General features: G+C 43.3%; 2 protein-coding genes across 3 annotated transcripts; both read right to left on the reverse strand.

Moving 5' to 3' along the window:
• Positions 1–271: 271 nt before the first annotated feature.
• LOC115167173 (tubulin beta-3 chain) lies at positions 272–5,759 on the reverse strand. The gene is made up of 4 exons (XM_029721339.1): positions 5,547–5,759; positions 2,286–2,394; positions 1,953–2,063; positions 272–1,658 (listed from the first exon to the last, which is right to left on the reverse strand). Exons 1-4 carry the CDS (start codon positions 5,601–5,603, stop codon positions 586–588), a joined length of 1,350 nt encoding a protein of 449 aa, XP_029577199.1. The 5' UTR covers positions 5,604–5,759; the 3' UTR covers positions 272–585.
• A 6,070-nt stretch (positions 5,760–11,829) lies between these two features.
• mc1r (melanocortin 1 receptor) lies at positions 11,830–15,868 on the reverse strand. Of its 2 annotated transcripts, none has more exons than XM_029721341.1 (2): positions 14,987–15,868; positions 11,830–14,821 (listed from the first exon to the last, which is right to left on the reverse strand). In XM_029721341.1, the coding sequence occupies exon 2, from the start codon at positions 14,794–14,796 to the stop codon at positions 13,786–13,788; it is 1,011 nt and encodes a 336-aa protein (XP_029577201.1). In that variant the 5' UTR covers positions 14,797–14,821; positions 14,987–15,868; the 3' UTR covers positions 11,830–13,785. The 2 variants fall into 2 exon arrangements, with proteins under 2 accessions (XP_029577201.1, XP_029577200.1); XM_029721340.1 differs by having other exon boundaries at positions 11,830–14,824.
• Between the last annotated feature and the right edge of the window lie 1,341 nt (positions 15,869–17,209).

The following is a 17,209-nucleotide window of genomic DNA, read 5'->3' on the forward strand; positions in this document are numbered from 1 at the left end:
CCTCCAGGGGACTGAGATCCAGTATTTTTATCCAGCATCTAGGTCACCTCCACATGGGACAGTCATGCAGTGGAGTCCAAGTTCAACAAGGCTCTGCTTTATCCTATTTTTCTAGAAGAAAGACCCCTAGTCATTGTACTGCAATACACTGTCCCTGTTTCCACTAAAAACAACTTCAGAAACCCTGAACACAGTGTAGCAAAACAAGATGGTGTATAATATTATTAATGTTTAATATCCCCAAACAAGTCAGAAAAAGCTAATTACAAAGTAGGCTTTAACATGTTTATTATTAGAAATTAAGGGCTATTCGTCATCAGTTTATGAGACACTTTATTTCACCCATTCAACTTAGTGGTCTGTCTGGGAGGTTTTTATCAACAGGATAAATCAACAGGAGGCCATGAGTTGGTCAGAGGGCTAAGGAAAGTGGGGCTAACAGTTAGCAAAGACAGTGAGAGCAGGGGGGTATAGGGAGGGAGGGTTATACAGTACAGTGTACATGAGGCAGATAACAACCTTGCTACACATAGACAAAGCTCTGTTGGCTGGGTTTACACAAGCTTGGCTCTTCTTCCAAGGTGTTCACCGGGCCTGGCTCTCTGACTCTTCCTCATCGTCTTCATACATCTCTCCCTCCTCCTCGGTGGTGGCGTCTTGGTACTGCTGGTACTCTGACACCAGGTCGTTCATGTTGCTCTCTGCCTCGGTGAACTCCATCTCGTCCATGCCCTCTCCGGTGTACCAGTGCAGGAAGGCCTTGCGGCGAAACATGGCGGTGAACTGCTCGGAGATGCGCTTGAACAGCTCCTGGATGGCTGTGTTGTTCCCGATGAAGGTGGCGGACATCTTGAGACCGCGGGGCGGGATGTTACAGACGGCCACTTTGACGTTGTTGGGGATCCATTCAACGAAGTAGCTGCTGTTCTTACTCTGGATGGCCAACATCTGTTCGTCCACCTCCTTCATGGACATCTGACCACGGAACACCATGGCCACGGTCAGGTAGCGTCCGTGACGCGGGTCGCAAGCGGCCATCATGTTCTTGGCGTCAAACAACTGCTGGGTGAGCTCAGGCACAGACAGTGCATTGTAGCACGCACTGCCACGCGCCGTGAGGGGGGCGAAGCCAGGCATGAAGAAGTGCAGACGGGGGAAGGGCACCATGTTGACAGCCAGTTTGCGGAGGTCAGCATTGAGCTGGCCGGGGAAGCGGAAGGAGGTAGTAACACCGCTCATGGTGGCCGACACCAGGTGGTTGAGGTCTCCGTAGGTGGGCGTGGGGAGCTTGAGCGTGCGGAAGCAGATGTCATAAAGCGCCTCGTTGTCAATGCAGTAGGTTTCGTCTGTGTTCTCCAGCAGCTGATGGATGGACAGGGTGGCGTTGTAGGGCTCCACCACAGTGTCTGATACTTTAGGGGAGGGCACCACGCTGAAGGTGTTCATGATTCGGTCAGGGTACTCTTCCCGGATCTTGCTGATGAGCAGGGTCCCCATGCCAGAGCCTGTGCCCCCTCCCAGGGAGTGGGTGAGCTGGAAGCCCTGGAGACAGTCACAGTTCTCACATTCCTTCCTGACTACGTCCAGTACTGAGTCCACCAGCTCTGCCCCCTCTGTGTAGTGGCCCTTAGCCCAGTTGTTACCAGCTCCACTCTGACCTATAGGGCAACAACACACTTCAAGATAGAGCTTCAGCAGTTGTCAACGCTGCATTTGTACAGGAGCTATACATTTACATAATGTTTTAATGACATTTGGGAGCATTTACTGTAAGTAAATAAAAGCAAATGTCTTTAATGGAAATATTACATCAAACTATTTATGTTGTTAGTGATAATGACAGAAGAGACTGTAAATGGCAGATTGTGGTCAGGAAGTAACAGCCACTCTTCTAATGCCATCACTGAGCACTGTGGCCATATTTAACCCACGTTGGACAGACTGATACTGACCGAAGATGAAGTTGTCTGGTCTGAAGAGTTGTCCGTAGGTCCCAGAGCGAACACTGTCCATAGTTCCTGGCTCCAGGTCTACTAGGATGGCCCTGGGGACGTACTTAGAGGCTGGGGAGACACAGCAGATGTTGTTACCTGCAACGCCCTAATAAATACTACTGTATATCACAGTCAAGTTCAGGATAATAGGATTAAAGTGGATATTCTCAAGTCTAGATAAACCCCAAAGAGTGTTCAACTGAAACAGGTCATTACAAGTATTGAGCAACAGGGCTTTTAGTATTGTTTTTGGGCTTGTGTAGATGTGTATTTAGTTCCAGTATCACTCACATGAGGCCTCATTGTAGTAGACACTGATCCTCTCCAGCTGCAGTGGGGAGTCGCCCTCATAGTTCCCTGTAGGGCTGATGCCATGTTCATCACTGATCACCTCCCAGAACTGCACAACACAAAGACAAACATTACCAGTAACACGTAGTTCTATACAAGCAAAGTGGATGGAAACTTCTCAGCAGACTTATAGTCGGGACCATATTGAACTATCACTGGGGTACTTGGAGCTGAAATTAGTGGGTTGCTCTAGTAAAAACTGTTAGGAGTGTGGGCCCAATGTAAGTTGGGATAATGGGCATCTAGGCTTTGTCTGCTATCCGTCCTGGGTTCTGCTCCATGACCCCATTTAAGCCAACAGTTAGTCCAGCTGTCTCCACCCTCCCCCAGGGCCTTGGGCCACTAGATTCATACTGAGGTAGAGGCCCTCTCAGGGGGGGACGGACTCCATCTGGAGAGGCTCTCTCTGCTTAACACACACATATATATATATGCCTGCACACACGTACAGAAAGTGTGTTGCTAGGTAAAAAGACAAACGAGGACAATGCCTAATGTAGTCCCCTTGATCACTTCAAATATGTATACTGTAACTGAGTGTATAGGCCAGTGTGTGTGTGTATCAGACAGAGAGACAGACAGAGACAGAGCCCTATGAAAGACTAAAATAGAACACAGACAGACACCCGCAGGCCCACACAGTCATCACTATCAAGGGCAAACACAGGACACGTACTTGGAAGGAGGATGCCAAATGGCCATATCAAATCACAGATTAGATATTGTCAATTTTACTGTGCTAATCTCAGTTTCTCATTACTATGCAATAGAAAGTCCTTATCTGCAAAGTGCTGTTCTCCTTTAAGCAAAAAACACCATCTGGGCATTCACTAAAAGCAGACAAACACCAAAAAGATACTGTGCACAATAACAATGGTCCCTCAAAAGCCCCATATTGATCCCATATTGGTGTCAGTATCTGTGTCACTCAACAGCCAGCCAGATGGAGTGACATTGATCCCATATGGTGTCAGTGTGTTGACAAAAACAACCTTTCCTCTATCCCGCTGTCCAGACTGCTGTGACCAAGGGCACCACACCCAGTATGAAGACTATCTGAGTTCCGACAATGGTGTCCCTCTTCCTCTCCCCAGGTGCTGTGCTCCATCCCTCTCCTCTGCAGAAGATACTCCCTAGTTCTCTAATTATCTATCCTGTCCCAAACAGATGTCCCCTGCCATCTAAATCGGTAATTAGGAGATCCTCTTGTTCCTTAATTATGGCTCTGTAACTTAATCTGGGAATATCTCCTTTAGGGGACAAACAAAGAAACAGAAAATAAATAAGAAAGGGAGAGAGAGATAAAAGGGAAACCACTTGACAGCGATAGAGAAATAGAGTTATATGACTAAAGAGTCTGTAGGGACTTTTTGCGCTCTCATTCTGTTCCTATTGCTACACTGGCAAAAGTGTAGATTTCTTCCGTTGTTATCTGACTTCATCATGTACTGCATTAGCAATGGCAGATGTGTGGTGCTAGTAGACAGACTGCCACATCATAGTTGAGCATCAGAATGAGGTCACCATTGCAGTATATCAGATGACAAAAAGTCCCACTCCCAACACATTCTCTCCCCCTCCCCATCTCTCTGGGTTTCTCTTTGTTGGGAGTAACCTGAGCATTATGAACAAGTCATTTTCCCAACAACTGCCCCATTAGAGAAACGGTGGTCAGAATCAGCAAAAGAGCTGAGTCACCAGTGAAATACTCCAGAGGGGGGTGAAGGAAAGTGGATACATGACAGGTTCACTTGGTCAGCTGTGGTAAAACAAGTATGTTTCAGCTGATGCTGTAGTTGTAGATTTGGTTCTGGGTAATGATGATAATGGTGATGAGGCTGATTATGATGAGGAAGAGGTTAGTAGCTGTCCGAAATCACTACGGAGGCACCTGAGGCTCAGAAAAGGCTGCCTTAAATGTTATGAATAATATATGTGCTCATCAGGTTGACGAGACAGTATCATTAGCCCCCCTATGTCTTTCACTCTGAAATGATTGCCATTTATGATCCACCATGTTGAACAAATCCATGATAAATCGTCTCCACCTCAAGTAGACTCATAGATCATAGTGAACTAATGTAGTCTATCCCCAGATGGTCAAAACACAACAAAAGAGAGGAAGAACTGTAGACCGGTTTAGTTTTAGATGGTCATATACAACATCAACTGATTGGCTGGCTGTAAGTGCAGGTGATGTCATCCAAAACAGAGCAACAACAAAATAAGAAGCCGTTTACTGTAGGCTAAAAAAACAGCCACAGACCATCAAAAATGCATTACAGCTTCAGACAGAAAAACTTTCAGCATTTAGGCAATACCCTTCCTGAAGACTCACTGTCTAATTGACCATCAAACCTGACAGCAGCCCACACCACTAGTCAGTGTGATTGTAGGCTATCTGCAGTGGTAATTCAGGACGAGGTATCATAATTTGATCCTCCGTTAAAAAGACTTTGATTAACTGATCCATTCAGTTTGCTGCGAAGTCAAACATGTCATACATGTCTATCTATATAGGCTATCAACTACCACATCTACTGGAGGCTGGCATGCTGCTTAGAGAAAGAGAGCTATGCTTGTCATTGTTACAGCGGCCTGTAAATTGTACTCGGGCCCTCAGTGGAATGTTTGCGCAGCGGGACCAGCCCCAACAGTCCGAGCCTTTGTCTGGCCCCCCTGCAGTCCACCCGAGGGCGTGGTGGTTTTCAACAGTGTCTCACCACGCCTTTCTGTGCATCAACACTCGCAGTTTCCAAAAGATGGTGGATCTCTGGCCGTTTACCATTAAAACAAATGGTCACAGTTCCGGTCTGTTTAAGGTGTGGGCTCTCCCATAGGCACCAATGCGACAGCATCTGAGTCAGGTCTGTTTACTATATTGACTGTGTATGAACCAGAAAAAAGGAGAGAGTGAAATGCCTCACTTCCTTTCCCGTCTCAGAGTTTAGTTCCATCTACCCGAACTACGCATCTTTCGCAATCTGCGACACAGGCGGGGATCCCAAACTATTCAACTAACCTAACGTTACTGAGTAAACCCGCTGCCCCACAACTTCGATATAACTAAATATATACGGATGCATTACATGCAAAAAAAAAGATTACATCACAATGCTTTAAAATGGCACAACAGCACTTGCGTAAAAATATTATAACGGTTAAACTAGTCAGCTCTTGGGAAGATTATTTTGTTTATACCTTGGCTCCGATCTGGTTGCCACATTGGCCGGCTTGAAGGTGAACGATTTCCCTCATCCTGTCCTGTGTGTTATGTTCGTCTTCTTGTGGATGTGGGCGAGTTGACTGTTATGAGCGACTCGGAGAGGGCGCTGGTCCCAGTTGCACACGGAAGCAAAGGGTTTGGTATGTGCTGAGTGGAGGTTTTATCTTGCGCAGGTCTGCTGTGTGGCGAAACGGGTAGTATGTTCCACCAATTGCTGACGTCATCTATGTCCTGGAGAGAGACAGTCGCTGACCAATGGCAGACACCTGCGGCAGAGCATCCCAGTGTGTGAGTCAGGGAAAAACTAACGGGACGCGGCTGACTTGCAGACTTGCAGACTTGCAAACCGATATTTAATTTTCGAATTGGTTAACATTTGGTGAAGGTTAAGGTAAGGGTCAGTAATATATTTTGGCTAGTCGTGGCTGTCAAAGGGATGCTGGTCAAAAACACACGTGTACACAGACACACACACACACACACACACACACACACACACACACACACACACACACACACACACACACCACCACCACTACGACCACGACCACCAACATTTGAAAAATCCCAGAGTCATGTGAAAGCAACAACACAGCTTAGTTAGATGTCAGGGAGATGAGAGAGGAGAGAAGATGATCTTAAACACTGAACAGTGTTACTGATTATTGCTCTGTGTGCACATAGTCTTGTGGCATGGTGCAGTTTTTCTATAGACTAGGAGATCACTCACACCTACATATCCTTAATGACAGAGATGAACAATTTCTTACAGCAAAATATATTTTCCCCAAAGTCAGTCCCATAACTGTAATCTCAGAAACATTAAGATTCAGTATCGGCAGATTCAGGGAGGAAGAAGAATGGAGAATGGAACACTGATGACCACAACCTTGCTGTGGCCCTTATTAGCATGAACACTGCAATCATTATACAGTGAATAGTCTGGTCCAAGGATGTTTATCTATGCCTCAACTCTCTGCAGTCTCTGCCCGCTGAGATATGTATTGATTGCTGAGTCAGGTAGCAGATGTGCTTAAGTGCTCTGAGGAAGACTCCAGTGGCGCTCCTCATGGACAGATGGCCTGCCTATGAAGCAGGTCCTGTTTGTGTGTGTGTGTGTGTGTGTGTGTGTGTGTGTGTGTGTGTGTGTGTGTATGAGACATCTACAGTACATGCATACAGTACATCTCACACTGTAAATTGCCTCTGTTCCAATAGTCGTGTATTCTGATTTCCAGAAACACGATTGTGACGGGCCATTAGTCTCTTTGGACGTCTGGGCTTGCTTTGTCTTCACACCGAGCCTGTGGAGAGGATGACAAGCCAACACCCGTGAAACCAACAGCTGAGGAAACTCTGCTCAGAGCACAGAGACCAGAATGAGGCAGCCACCACAGCCCCCGCCCCTCCTCCCTGCCCCCTCAGTGTCTGCCAACCATTGCTGCTTAGCAACTAGATCCACACAATGTGAGCGAGCCTGTCGCTAACCAGCCACATAGTGTGGGACAGCTCTTGATTTCCTGTTCATCTGCAATACAGCTGAGCTAACTGTGCTTTAGCAGAGGAGCGTTCACCTGTTAGAACATCAATAAACCATAGTGTCCCTCTAAAGATGACGCTAACACCAATGATTACGTTACTGACCACACTGCCATAGACAAGGGAGTGGAAAGCTAGATCAGAGGGATTATGTATGGAATCCGACTGGGTTTGAGAGCTGAGAGTTGAATCATGGACTATGTCACTGTTCTTTAATCCCTAAAGTATCCACATCCTGTGGGTCTCCAAGACCACGTCTGTAGAACACTGGCTCATGCACTGCCAATTCTGGGGGTAGTGAGAAAAACTGAGGATAAATGTTTTGCCAGCACTGGTCAAGAGTTGCTTGTCCGCCCCTCCCACGTCTCAAAGCCAATATGGCCATCTAGTGGTCAGAAATTGCCAGAGCCTCTCTAACATGTTTGATACAAAGGGCCCTAATAGTGGCAGGGGGCACAGAGTGTAGTGAAGCTGATGAAATTGATGCTACTGTCATATAACACTTCTGTCAAAATGATTAAATCATGCATCTCATAACTTATCTATCTTCTCTGACTCTGCATTATGCCAGTAAGGTTAGTGAGGAGGATTGCCATGATGAGTCACAGCACCAGTTGACTTGATGACAGGGTTATCTGGTCAACAGTTATAAAATGGCAGTTCACATCATGAAGCACCGTTGATGAGACAGTATCCATATTTGAAAGGCTTTAAGTGAGTTTACGACTTACATTTTTGGTCGATTCCGAGGACCTCTCTTATTCATGACAAAACCACTATTGAGATGTATTTTGAATTTCTTGTGGGAAATAAATTGTAAACCAATATGTCTGAAATAACCTCTGTATAACCTCTCATCTCAGAAAGGGACTGAATGTGGAGTTTTCGAAACCCACACAAACACAATTAAACTGGGCACATGGTATGACCCCATACCTAACATTTTGTCTCCCTAAGAGTTTCAAACTGTCCTTTATCTAACCTCTCTTTAAAAATGAGCAAACCAGCTAATTTCAGCATTTCCCAGTAATGTCTCACTTTCAAATGAACATATTGCTGAAGAGAATACTGTAGTTAGATTTTCACGGAAGCTTCCATGCACAGAACATATACTTGTGCTATTTTTTGGATTGGGGTCGTATCATACAGTTTACAGTTTCATACTTATGTACAGTTCATTGTATAGATCATTGTTGAAAATATATCCTATACAGAGTTAGGCAGAAGGCATCAACAGGCAAGTAAGAATGTTGGTTACCTAATTTGATTCCAGTGTGACTAGGAGACAATGGGCTCAGACCAGACTTTCTTGGGGAAAACACGCACAGTATGGAGCCGTACAATGGAGCCTGTACAATCAGGTCCTTGTCAGGATTTCAAGCTCTCATTTGGATGCCAGCCACTAAATGATTACTGCACCCATCTCATCCCAACCTCAGTCATCCATCCATAACCCCTACATGCCTAATCGCCTCTATCGATGTTCTCTGATTGGATGTGGTGACCTCAGAGGCATGGCAGGGTGATGATGTGCATGCAGAGACACACGTACATAAGGGGTGTGTTCCAGATACACATTTCTGAGCAGGTTTCTGCGTAGACCCTTACATCATTTTTACATGTTTCCTGAGATGTTGCACTTCTACTGTCATTGTACTGATTTCTCTGTACTGACCTGCATAGAATCCCTGTACTTGGAGAGCACCCAAGGTCAAAAGGGGCATGGCTGAGGTTACACTACGTCCACATTGACTTCATCATGTACTACACTCAAACCAAAACTATTATAAAGCACTGATGAATTTGAGTTTGTAGAGGAAATACAGTATTCTTCATTTATAGGACTCATTTGTCAGGAATGAGGGCAAGCATGTTGATTATTCAAGCCAAAGCAGGGAAAGATGTGAACAGAGCAGCTTTGTGTAGCAGAGCTAATGGAGAAGACAGTTGTGTCAGCCCCTCCCCCCTGTTGCTTCAGTGAAATGACAGAAATTCCTCTTTGATGCCCAATAAAGGGCCCCTCAAAAAATTGTTGATATGAAAGCCCTCTGTTATTACAGTGCATTCCAGGCGCTCAGTCCTCCCAAAATACACAGCCTACCCCAGGGCCCACAACGACCGGCTACCACGTGGAGAGGGTCCATCAAGTTCCAAAGGTTACAGTATCATCAGCACACTCTCAATCTCAGATGCTGCTCAACCAGTTTTCTGTTTATTTGATAAAGGCTCCTGTCACATCTTTGCATACAGCATATGGCTTTGGTTGATTTGGTTGACTTTGGTTGCCAATTGAAGTCATTCAACAAACAATAGTGCAAAGGACATCTAGAAAGCTCACAGACAAACACACTTTTCATTTCACCCCGAAGGAAAGGAACTAGGTGATCTGTGAAGGTTAGGGTTCAAAGGCTTTCATTTTAAAACGGGGATCAGACAATTATCCAACTTAAAAGCTGCTTTTGGGCGTCTTAATTAATTTCCCCCATCAGTTTAAAAATGTCTCCTTCCATTAAAAAGCACCCCGGGGTCAGCTAGTTGAATGGACCTTGTGTCTCAGTGGGCAGCTTAACTAAAAATAAATGCATTTTGCATACATATCTCTCCATATTTAAAATACATTGAACAAATGATTTGTCAATCCCATGATAGCAAGTATACAGCTGTATAGCTTGGCTCAAAACAAACGGTCCTCCTCTCTTCCTGGTCTTGTATCAGCCAGGCTAATACAGCTGTATATAATTGTATTCTTATATAAAAAATTGTGTCTCCAAATATATTGATACCTGAAATAGAAAAAGGAAGTAATTATTATATTTCAAAATGATTTAATAATATATTAAAAGTGATTGAAGCTTTCCTTGGAGGACTTAAAAGAGCAGTGGACTGTAGACCTAGATAGAGACCTCTCCTCTTGTCAGAGAGGAGACAGTTAGACAGACGGTCAGCCCAGGTTACACTGAGGACAGAGAGCTTGTGGGCCTTTATATGGACAAGAGAGACACATACATTATTTCAGAGGGAACTAAATTCATTCTCACATAACATCACTTGTGGCTTGAGAAAGGTTGAAATTACACTTCTGGACCAAAATAGTTTTTTATGAAAATGTTTTTTATCCACAGGATCACATGCTGACTAAAAGAAATGAGGATTGACATCAACAAACATTACATGATTAAGATATGTATGACATGCAATATGTACACTGTACATACAATAACAAGAGCAATACATATTTTTTTAATTAATTATGTTATTATTAGTATTGCAATAATAATAATAGTAATTATTAATTATCAATATTACAACAATATTATAGCAACAAATGATATCATGACAACAATAATGTTATAATTATATTGTTATCATGCGTACTATCATTGTCCTCATTACTGATGCTGTTATTAAATAATACACCATCATGAATTGAAATAATAAATCCCAGAAATGTTCCATACACACAAATAGCTTATTTCTCTCTCTCAAAAGTTGTGCACAAATTTGTTTACATCCCTGTAAGTGAGCATTTCTCCTTTGCCAATATAATCTATCCACCTGACAGGTGTGGCATATCAAGAAGCTGATTAAACAGCGGGATCATTACACAGGTGCACCTTGTGCTGGGGACAATAAAAGACCACTTTAAAATGTGCAGTTTTGTCACACAACACAATGCCACAGATGTCTCAAGTTTTGAGGGAGCATGCAATTGGCATGCTGACTACAGGAATGTCCACCAGAGCTGTTGCCAGAGAATTGAATGTCAATTTCTGTACCATAAACTGCCGCTAAAGTTGCTTTAGAGAATTTGGCAGTATGTCCAACCGGCCTCACAACTGCAGACCCCGTGTAACCACGCCAGCCCCTCCACATCTGGCCTGGGTGGTGGGTGGGCCTGGCTGACAAGTGGTTGGGCCTATGCTCTCCAAGGCTCAACTATGGCTGGGCCTGGCTCCCCAGTGGGTGGGCCTGGCTGGCAAGTGGGTGGGCCTATGCTCTTCAAAGCCCACCTATGGCTGCACCCCTGCCAAGTCATGTGAAATTCATAGATTAGGGCCTAATGAATTTACTTCAACTGACTGATTTCCTTATATAAATTGTAACTCAGTAAAATCTTAGAAATTGTTGCATCTTGCGTTTATATTTTTGTTCAGTATATATCAGTACAATTTGACCATAGCAAGACCATATGTTGAAATACAGTAAAAAGTAATCAAATGTACACATTTACAATGAGATAAGTTTGAGCCTTGGTTCTGACACATAGCCATAAAATAGCATGGATTGTTTAAAGGGATAAATATTTATACCCTCGAGGCTTTTGAAAATGTTATAAATATGTTGAAACATTCAAAGTATTCAGTACATCCATAACACAATTAAAAAACATGCCTAGCCTACATTACATGGGCTACTTGTGAAATAAACATTGAAATAAACATTTTGTTTCTGTCTATGCATACATTATTATTTGCATTAAAATGGTGAGGATAATCTTAAAATGTCTGATCTGTTTTAAGATTGCAATAAAATGTATTTCATGAAATCCCAAAGTTTTATTTCAATTTATAGGCCATTTTTATCAAAGGCCTAAGTGGGCTAAGTTAGGCCTAAATCATACCGTGAAACTTCTTTGTACATACTTGGAAATTGGATGTAAACAAATAATGAGTGAATAAATAAAAATGCAACTCTCTATATAGACCAATTAGGCTATTATTGGACTTCACAATGCACTCATTTTATTTAATCAAAACGTGACAGAATTGTTTTCTTGTACAAAACAACTTCATGACTCATTTTTGTGCATCTTTATTTGACTCCATACAAAGCATCAGGGCTAGTGTATCAGTAGGCCCATGGATTTTTCTTCAACAATAGCCTCTTTCAAACAACATCCTCTTCCCAACAACATTCCAGGAAATTCTTTCCTATTTTAAATAGAACACTTGCTATATCTTATTTAAAGTATATTTCCAGTGTTGGCTATATGATTAAAGCACAAATTACTATTTGTCCTACATAGTACAGTGTAAAATAATCATGTTGTTTTTATGCTAACTTACTGGCAGCCAGTTACCTGTAAATTACTTTAACAAAATGTACAGTATGTTACCGTAAATTCCAAAGCAACTCTAGTTTAACAGTACATTACTGTAGAACATTACTATAAAGTTTACAGTAATGTACTGTTAAACCAAAGTTTCTTGGTGCCTGAGAAAACTGGACCCGAAGCTTTTACAGACATTGGCATCTTTGAAAAAGTTCTGTCAGTTGCTGTTGTATGGAGATGATAACTACACAGCAAATTTGAGGGTGTTAAAATCTCAGTGTTGAGATAAAAAGTGTTGTGAGTGTTACATTTGAGTGTTGATTCTGGTGGGGATAACACCAGTGGGATTGAAATTAAAAAACACCTGCAGTGAATAAATGAAGTTACTTGAATCACAGTGGAATCAACACTGTGTGGTGATGTTGTTACTCGGCTGTGTTGCGTTCATTTCCGTTAACTCTCTCAGATTGAAGACATGGGAGGGGCCTCATTATCATATTTCCCAGCATGCTTTGTTGCCGGTTGCTTTTTAGAACAGTTTGTTTTAATATCTAGGCCTATGTTTCTGCATGCACCTTGATTGATTCATTGATCTTATACTAAACAAAGATAAATAAATAAAAAATCTAAACTAATCCAATCTGTAAGTAGTTAGCCTTATTTCACCTGTTATTGAGATGGTTGTTCCAGTTCAGATGGTTAAGGAAGTCTCATTTATCAATCTTCCCTACCTTGGTAGTCATTCTAACTGCAGTTGTGGGTGTTGGATATCCAGACTGACTAGATTCCAGTAGGAATTATATAACACTTTGAAAGACAGCATAATGTGACTTGTTAATGTGGCCTGTACTGGGCACAGACTTCAAATCAATGTTTACTCCACGTTGATTCAACATAATAAAAAAAAAAAGTAATGTATATGTATTAACATAAATAATTACATTTTTATGATCAAATATTCACTTAGTCACTCACTTGGTGAAGGCTAGATGACTGAAAGCCATCGAATGCAACAATCATGTCTCTGTCACTAACAAACACACAGAAAAATAGTAACACTGGGAAATAAATGTGCAGTCTTTACACCCTAAAGTGTTAAAATAACACTCCAAAACGAGTTACTGTAACACCACAGGTGTTAATTCGCTAACACTGAGAAAGTGTAACAGCATCAGCTCATATAAAGTGTTAATTTAAGTCGGAATTTGCAACACCCATTGTGCTAGGGACCAAACACTTTCCCAGTGTTGATTTATCAACACATTTAAAAGTGTTAGTTTAACACTAGGCTATTTGAGATGGTTACATATGATTTCTAAGAAAGTACTTTTAACACTGTGGGTGTTACAATTCTGATCACACATTTGCTGTGTATAATTAGATTTAGATGCTTCAGATTATGACTCAAGTATTTATTCGACACGCAAGTATGGCATATATGTATGGCTTGGCCTGCAACATGGAAGAGGCCAGGGGTTGGTAAAAGGTCCCATACGTGGCTGTGCCGTTGTGCGCAATCCAACCTGAGGTCTCATAATTTATTAACTATGTATTTCAGTTAATTCAACAGCAATAGTGCCGCAAATATCAAATAATCTTTTATTCCTGAACAAACCCTGCAGTCACGTGAACTTCCATGGAAATAGACACTCAAGTATGGAATCGCAACGAAAGGTGACGCAGGAGCAGAAGAGCAGCTCCTTGAGTGTCTTGCGCAGCTCCTGGCTCCTGTAGGCGTAGATGAGCGGGTCGATGAGCGAGTTACAGATGATGAGGATGAGAAAGAGGTTGAAGTAGCTGAAGAAGCAGGTGCAGAAGGGGGTCGTGGGGCAGGTGAGGATGAGAATAAGGTGGAGGAAGAAGGGTCCCCAGCAGAGGATGAAAACCCCTAGCAGGATAGTGAGCGTGATGGCGCCCTTCATGCTCGTGCCCTGGCGGCGAGACTTGTAGATGGCCATGATGCGCCGCGAGTGCACGTGCGCCAGGATGAACATGTGCATGTAGAGCACTGCGGTGAAGACAAGAGTGATGCAGAAGAAGGTGACGAGGCATACAATGACGGCGGTGTGCGAGTGGTAGACGATAAAAAGTATGCTGGCGGTGATGCTGGTCAGCCACACCATCGCGATGATGGTCACGGCGCGCTGCGTGGTCATGATACTGTGGTAACGCAGCGCGTAAAATATGGTGATGTATCGATCCGCGGCGATGGTGCACAGGAAGGACAGCGACGACACCACGGAGCTGCAGTTCATGATGTCGATGACGTTGTCTAGTTGCCGCAGCATTTCAGGTGTGACCACTAGCAGCCCGTGTTCGGTGAGCAACATGACTATGGTCTCCACCACGTTGGCGACGCTGACCAGCATGTCGGAGACGGCCAGGCAGCATATGAAGTAGTACATGGGCGAGTGCAGATTGCGGTTCTTGATGATGGCCAGCACCACTAAGATGTTCTCCACCAGACTAATGAGGCCCAGCGTCAGGAACAGCTCCTGTGGAATGCGGAGCGAGCAGGTCGTAGAGTTCTGCTCCCAGACGCTGTTGGTGCTGTTCTCGCTGTACATGGCGAGGGCGCTCAGCTCCATGTGGTGGTGCATGATGAAGTTATGTTGAGACGTGTTGTCCATCATGTCTGCTGCTCTCTGCTGTAGTAGGCTACTGCATGAGGTGGAAAGAAAATGCCTTAAAATATTTTCTTTGTGGTCTCCATAGTGTAACAGAATGAACTAGTTATTCTATAGACATCATATCCTATACAACTGGGCTGTGACCGCAGGAAAAAAAGCACAGAATGTGTGAGGTGAAGGTAGTTTAGCTCACGTTTATGTCGCAACCCTGAAATTGGAGTGATGTTTTCCCACAAACGGAGGTCTCCAGAACGAACTTTAACACAGAGCGAAGAGCCCAGATGCTCACAGTGGAGAATCATCCATGTGAAATTGTCTATTTCCCAAGTAACTGTTCAGATTCAAAGGTTTATCCAACTGTATTTTGCACATAGCCCATATATGGTACTTCCAAGTGATGAGAATCCTAGTCTGAGTCTGAATACAGCTCATTGGTGCTGGATCGCATGCGAGAAAATCCTCTACCATTTGGACGTCCAAGTAGGCTCCAAGCAATACAAATGTGTGAACTGAGGCCTATCCAACTGAGCTCCCAGGCACACAAAGTGACAGTGTGTTCTTAAAAGGGTCCACCGACTCTCTAACTCCTCCTTTCTCATAGCGAAAGCCAACCGCATGATTCTCAGACTGACACAAACTCTAATGAACGCGTGATCCCGCATGGAAATACTTAACAAGATTGGGGAGTAAAATGGATGGAGAGTGTGTAGTATGGATGTACTTACTAATCTCCTGAGCATTATTAAGTCATTCAAAGACATAGTTGAGAACATGTTCCCCAGCACTAAAATATAATTTACCGCGCACCTTGCACAACTGATGTGGATGTGGCCAATTGATTTAGACAAAGCATACTTCACATGCATCACATACACGGTGTAAAAAACGTTAGGGACACCCATGGGACACTCCAGACACGATGGAAGGGCTATTACTACACATTCATCTGCCTCGGCCCTGTGTCTTAGGCCTTTATCTTATCTGGGATGTGGTGGTCGAGGCATACACTGCGTGTACAAAACATTAGGAACACGTGCTCTTTCCATGACATAGACTGACCAGGTGGAAACTATGATCCCTTATTGATGTCACCTGTTAAATCCTCTTCAATCAATGTAGATGAAGGGGAGTAGACAGGTTAAAGGATTTTTAAGCCTTGAGACAATAGAGACATGGATTGTGTATGTGTGCCATTCAGAGGGTGAATGGGCAAAATATTTAAGTGCCATTGAACGGGCATGGCGGTAGGTGCCAGGCGCACGGGGTTGAGTGTGTCTAGAACTGCAACGCTGCTGGGTTTTTCACACTCAACAGTTTCCTGTGTTTATCAAGAATGGTCCACCGCCCAAAGGACATCCAGCAAACTTGACACAACTGTGGGAATAAGCATTGAAGTCAACATGGGCCAGTATCCCTGTGGAACGCTTTCGACACCTTGAAAAGGCCATGCCCCTATGAATATTAGGAAAGGGATTCTTAATGGTAACCGACAACAATAATCAGTTAAATGTAAAAAAATGACACGCTGCGCTCATTTCCCTTGCCTTTATCTGTATTTGGATGGGAACTTTATGCTCAGTGCGCAATTGCAAATGCGTTCATGATTATGTCTAAAACTGTTGCAGTCTTTTTCTTCTTTGATATAATTGCGAAATACATTTGTAATTATAATAAAGTTTAGAATAAATGTTGTAAAGGCTCGCAAACAAGATGTTTGTTCTCTGCCAGATCAGCGGTAACGCGCGCTATTACCCAAAACAAATGCGAGGGGATTGGGATAGTCAAATCCGATTGAATGGGTTGGTTCATTACGCATGAGGGTTTTTGTAGTGACCTAGTTGCAGCAGAGCCACTTGGCATTTTGACAGGTTGTGTGTGTGTGTGGGGCACTACCTGTCCTGTGTACGGAGCCGATTATGACAGAAGGGCGGGCTCTTTTCTCCGCTACATTGAATCAGATGTTTTTTCTTCTTCATTACAATCACTATGAGTAAATGTTTTTATACCGTGTTGTAGAGCAATCAAGAAAGCGTTTTCCAACTTCAGAAACCCTTCGCCACACTACAAGCGGAGCCTCAGGTTCATTATGACGCAAGAAGCTGCCCTTCAGGGAACACGTAGGCTACAGTAGCCTGCCTACACAAGGACAAATTGAGTTCGTGTGTTGAACCTCATCCCAGCCAGCCAATAACAATACACAGTGATCCATTCAGGACAGAGTTCTGACTCATGAAGCAACATCACTTTCAACCAAACCTAAACATGAAATATATCATTTAGTTGACAATGTTCATAAAATATGTCCAAAACAAGATATATTTGTTAAAACTTGTGACAGCTGAGAAGTGAATACTCACTGCTGGAGGAAACCACATAAAGAGTTCTGAACAAAGTGCTAAGTGTTATGGATCTAGCC

The sequence above is a fragment of the Salmo trutta genome, chromosome 29 (genome assembly GCF_901001165.1).
Source record: "Salmo trutta chromosome 29, fSalTru1.1, whole genome shotgun sequence".
Taxonomy (NCBI): Eukaryota; Metazoa; Chordata; class Actinopteri; order Salmoniformes; family Salmonidae; genus Salmo; species Salmo trutta.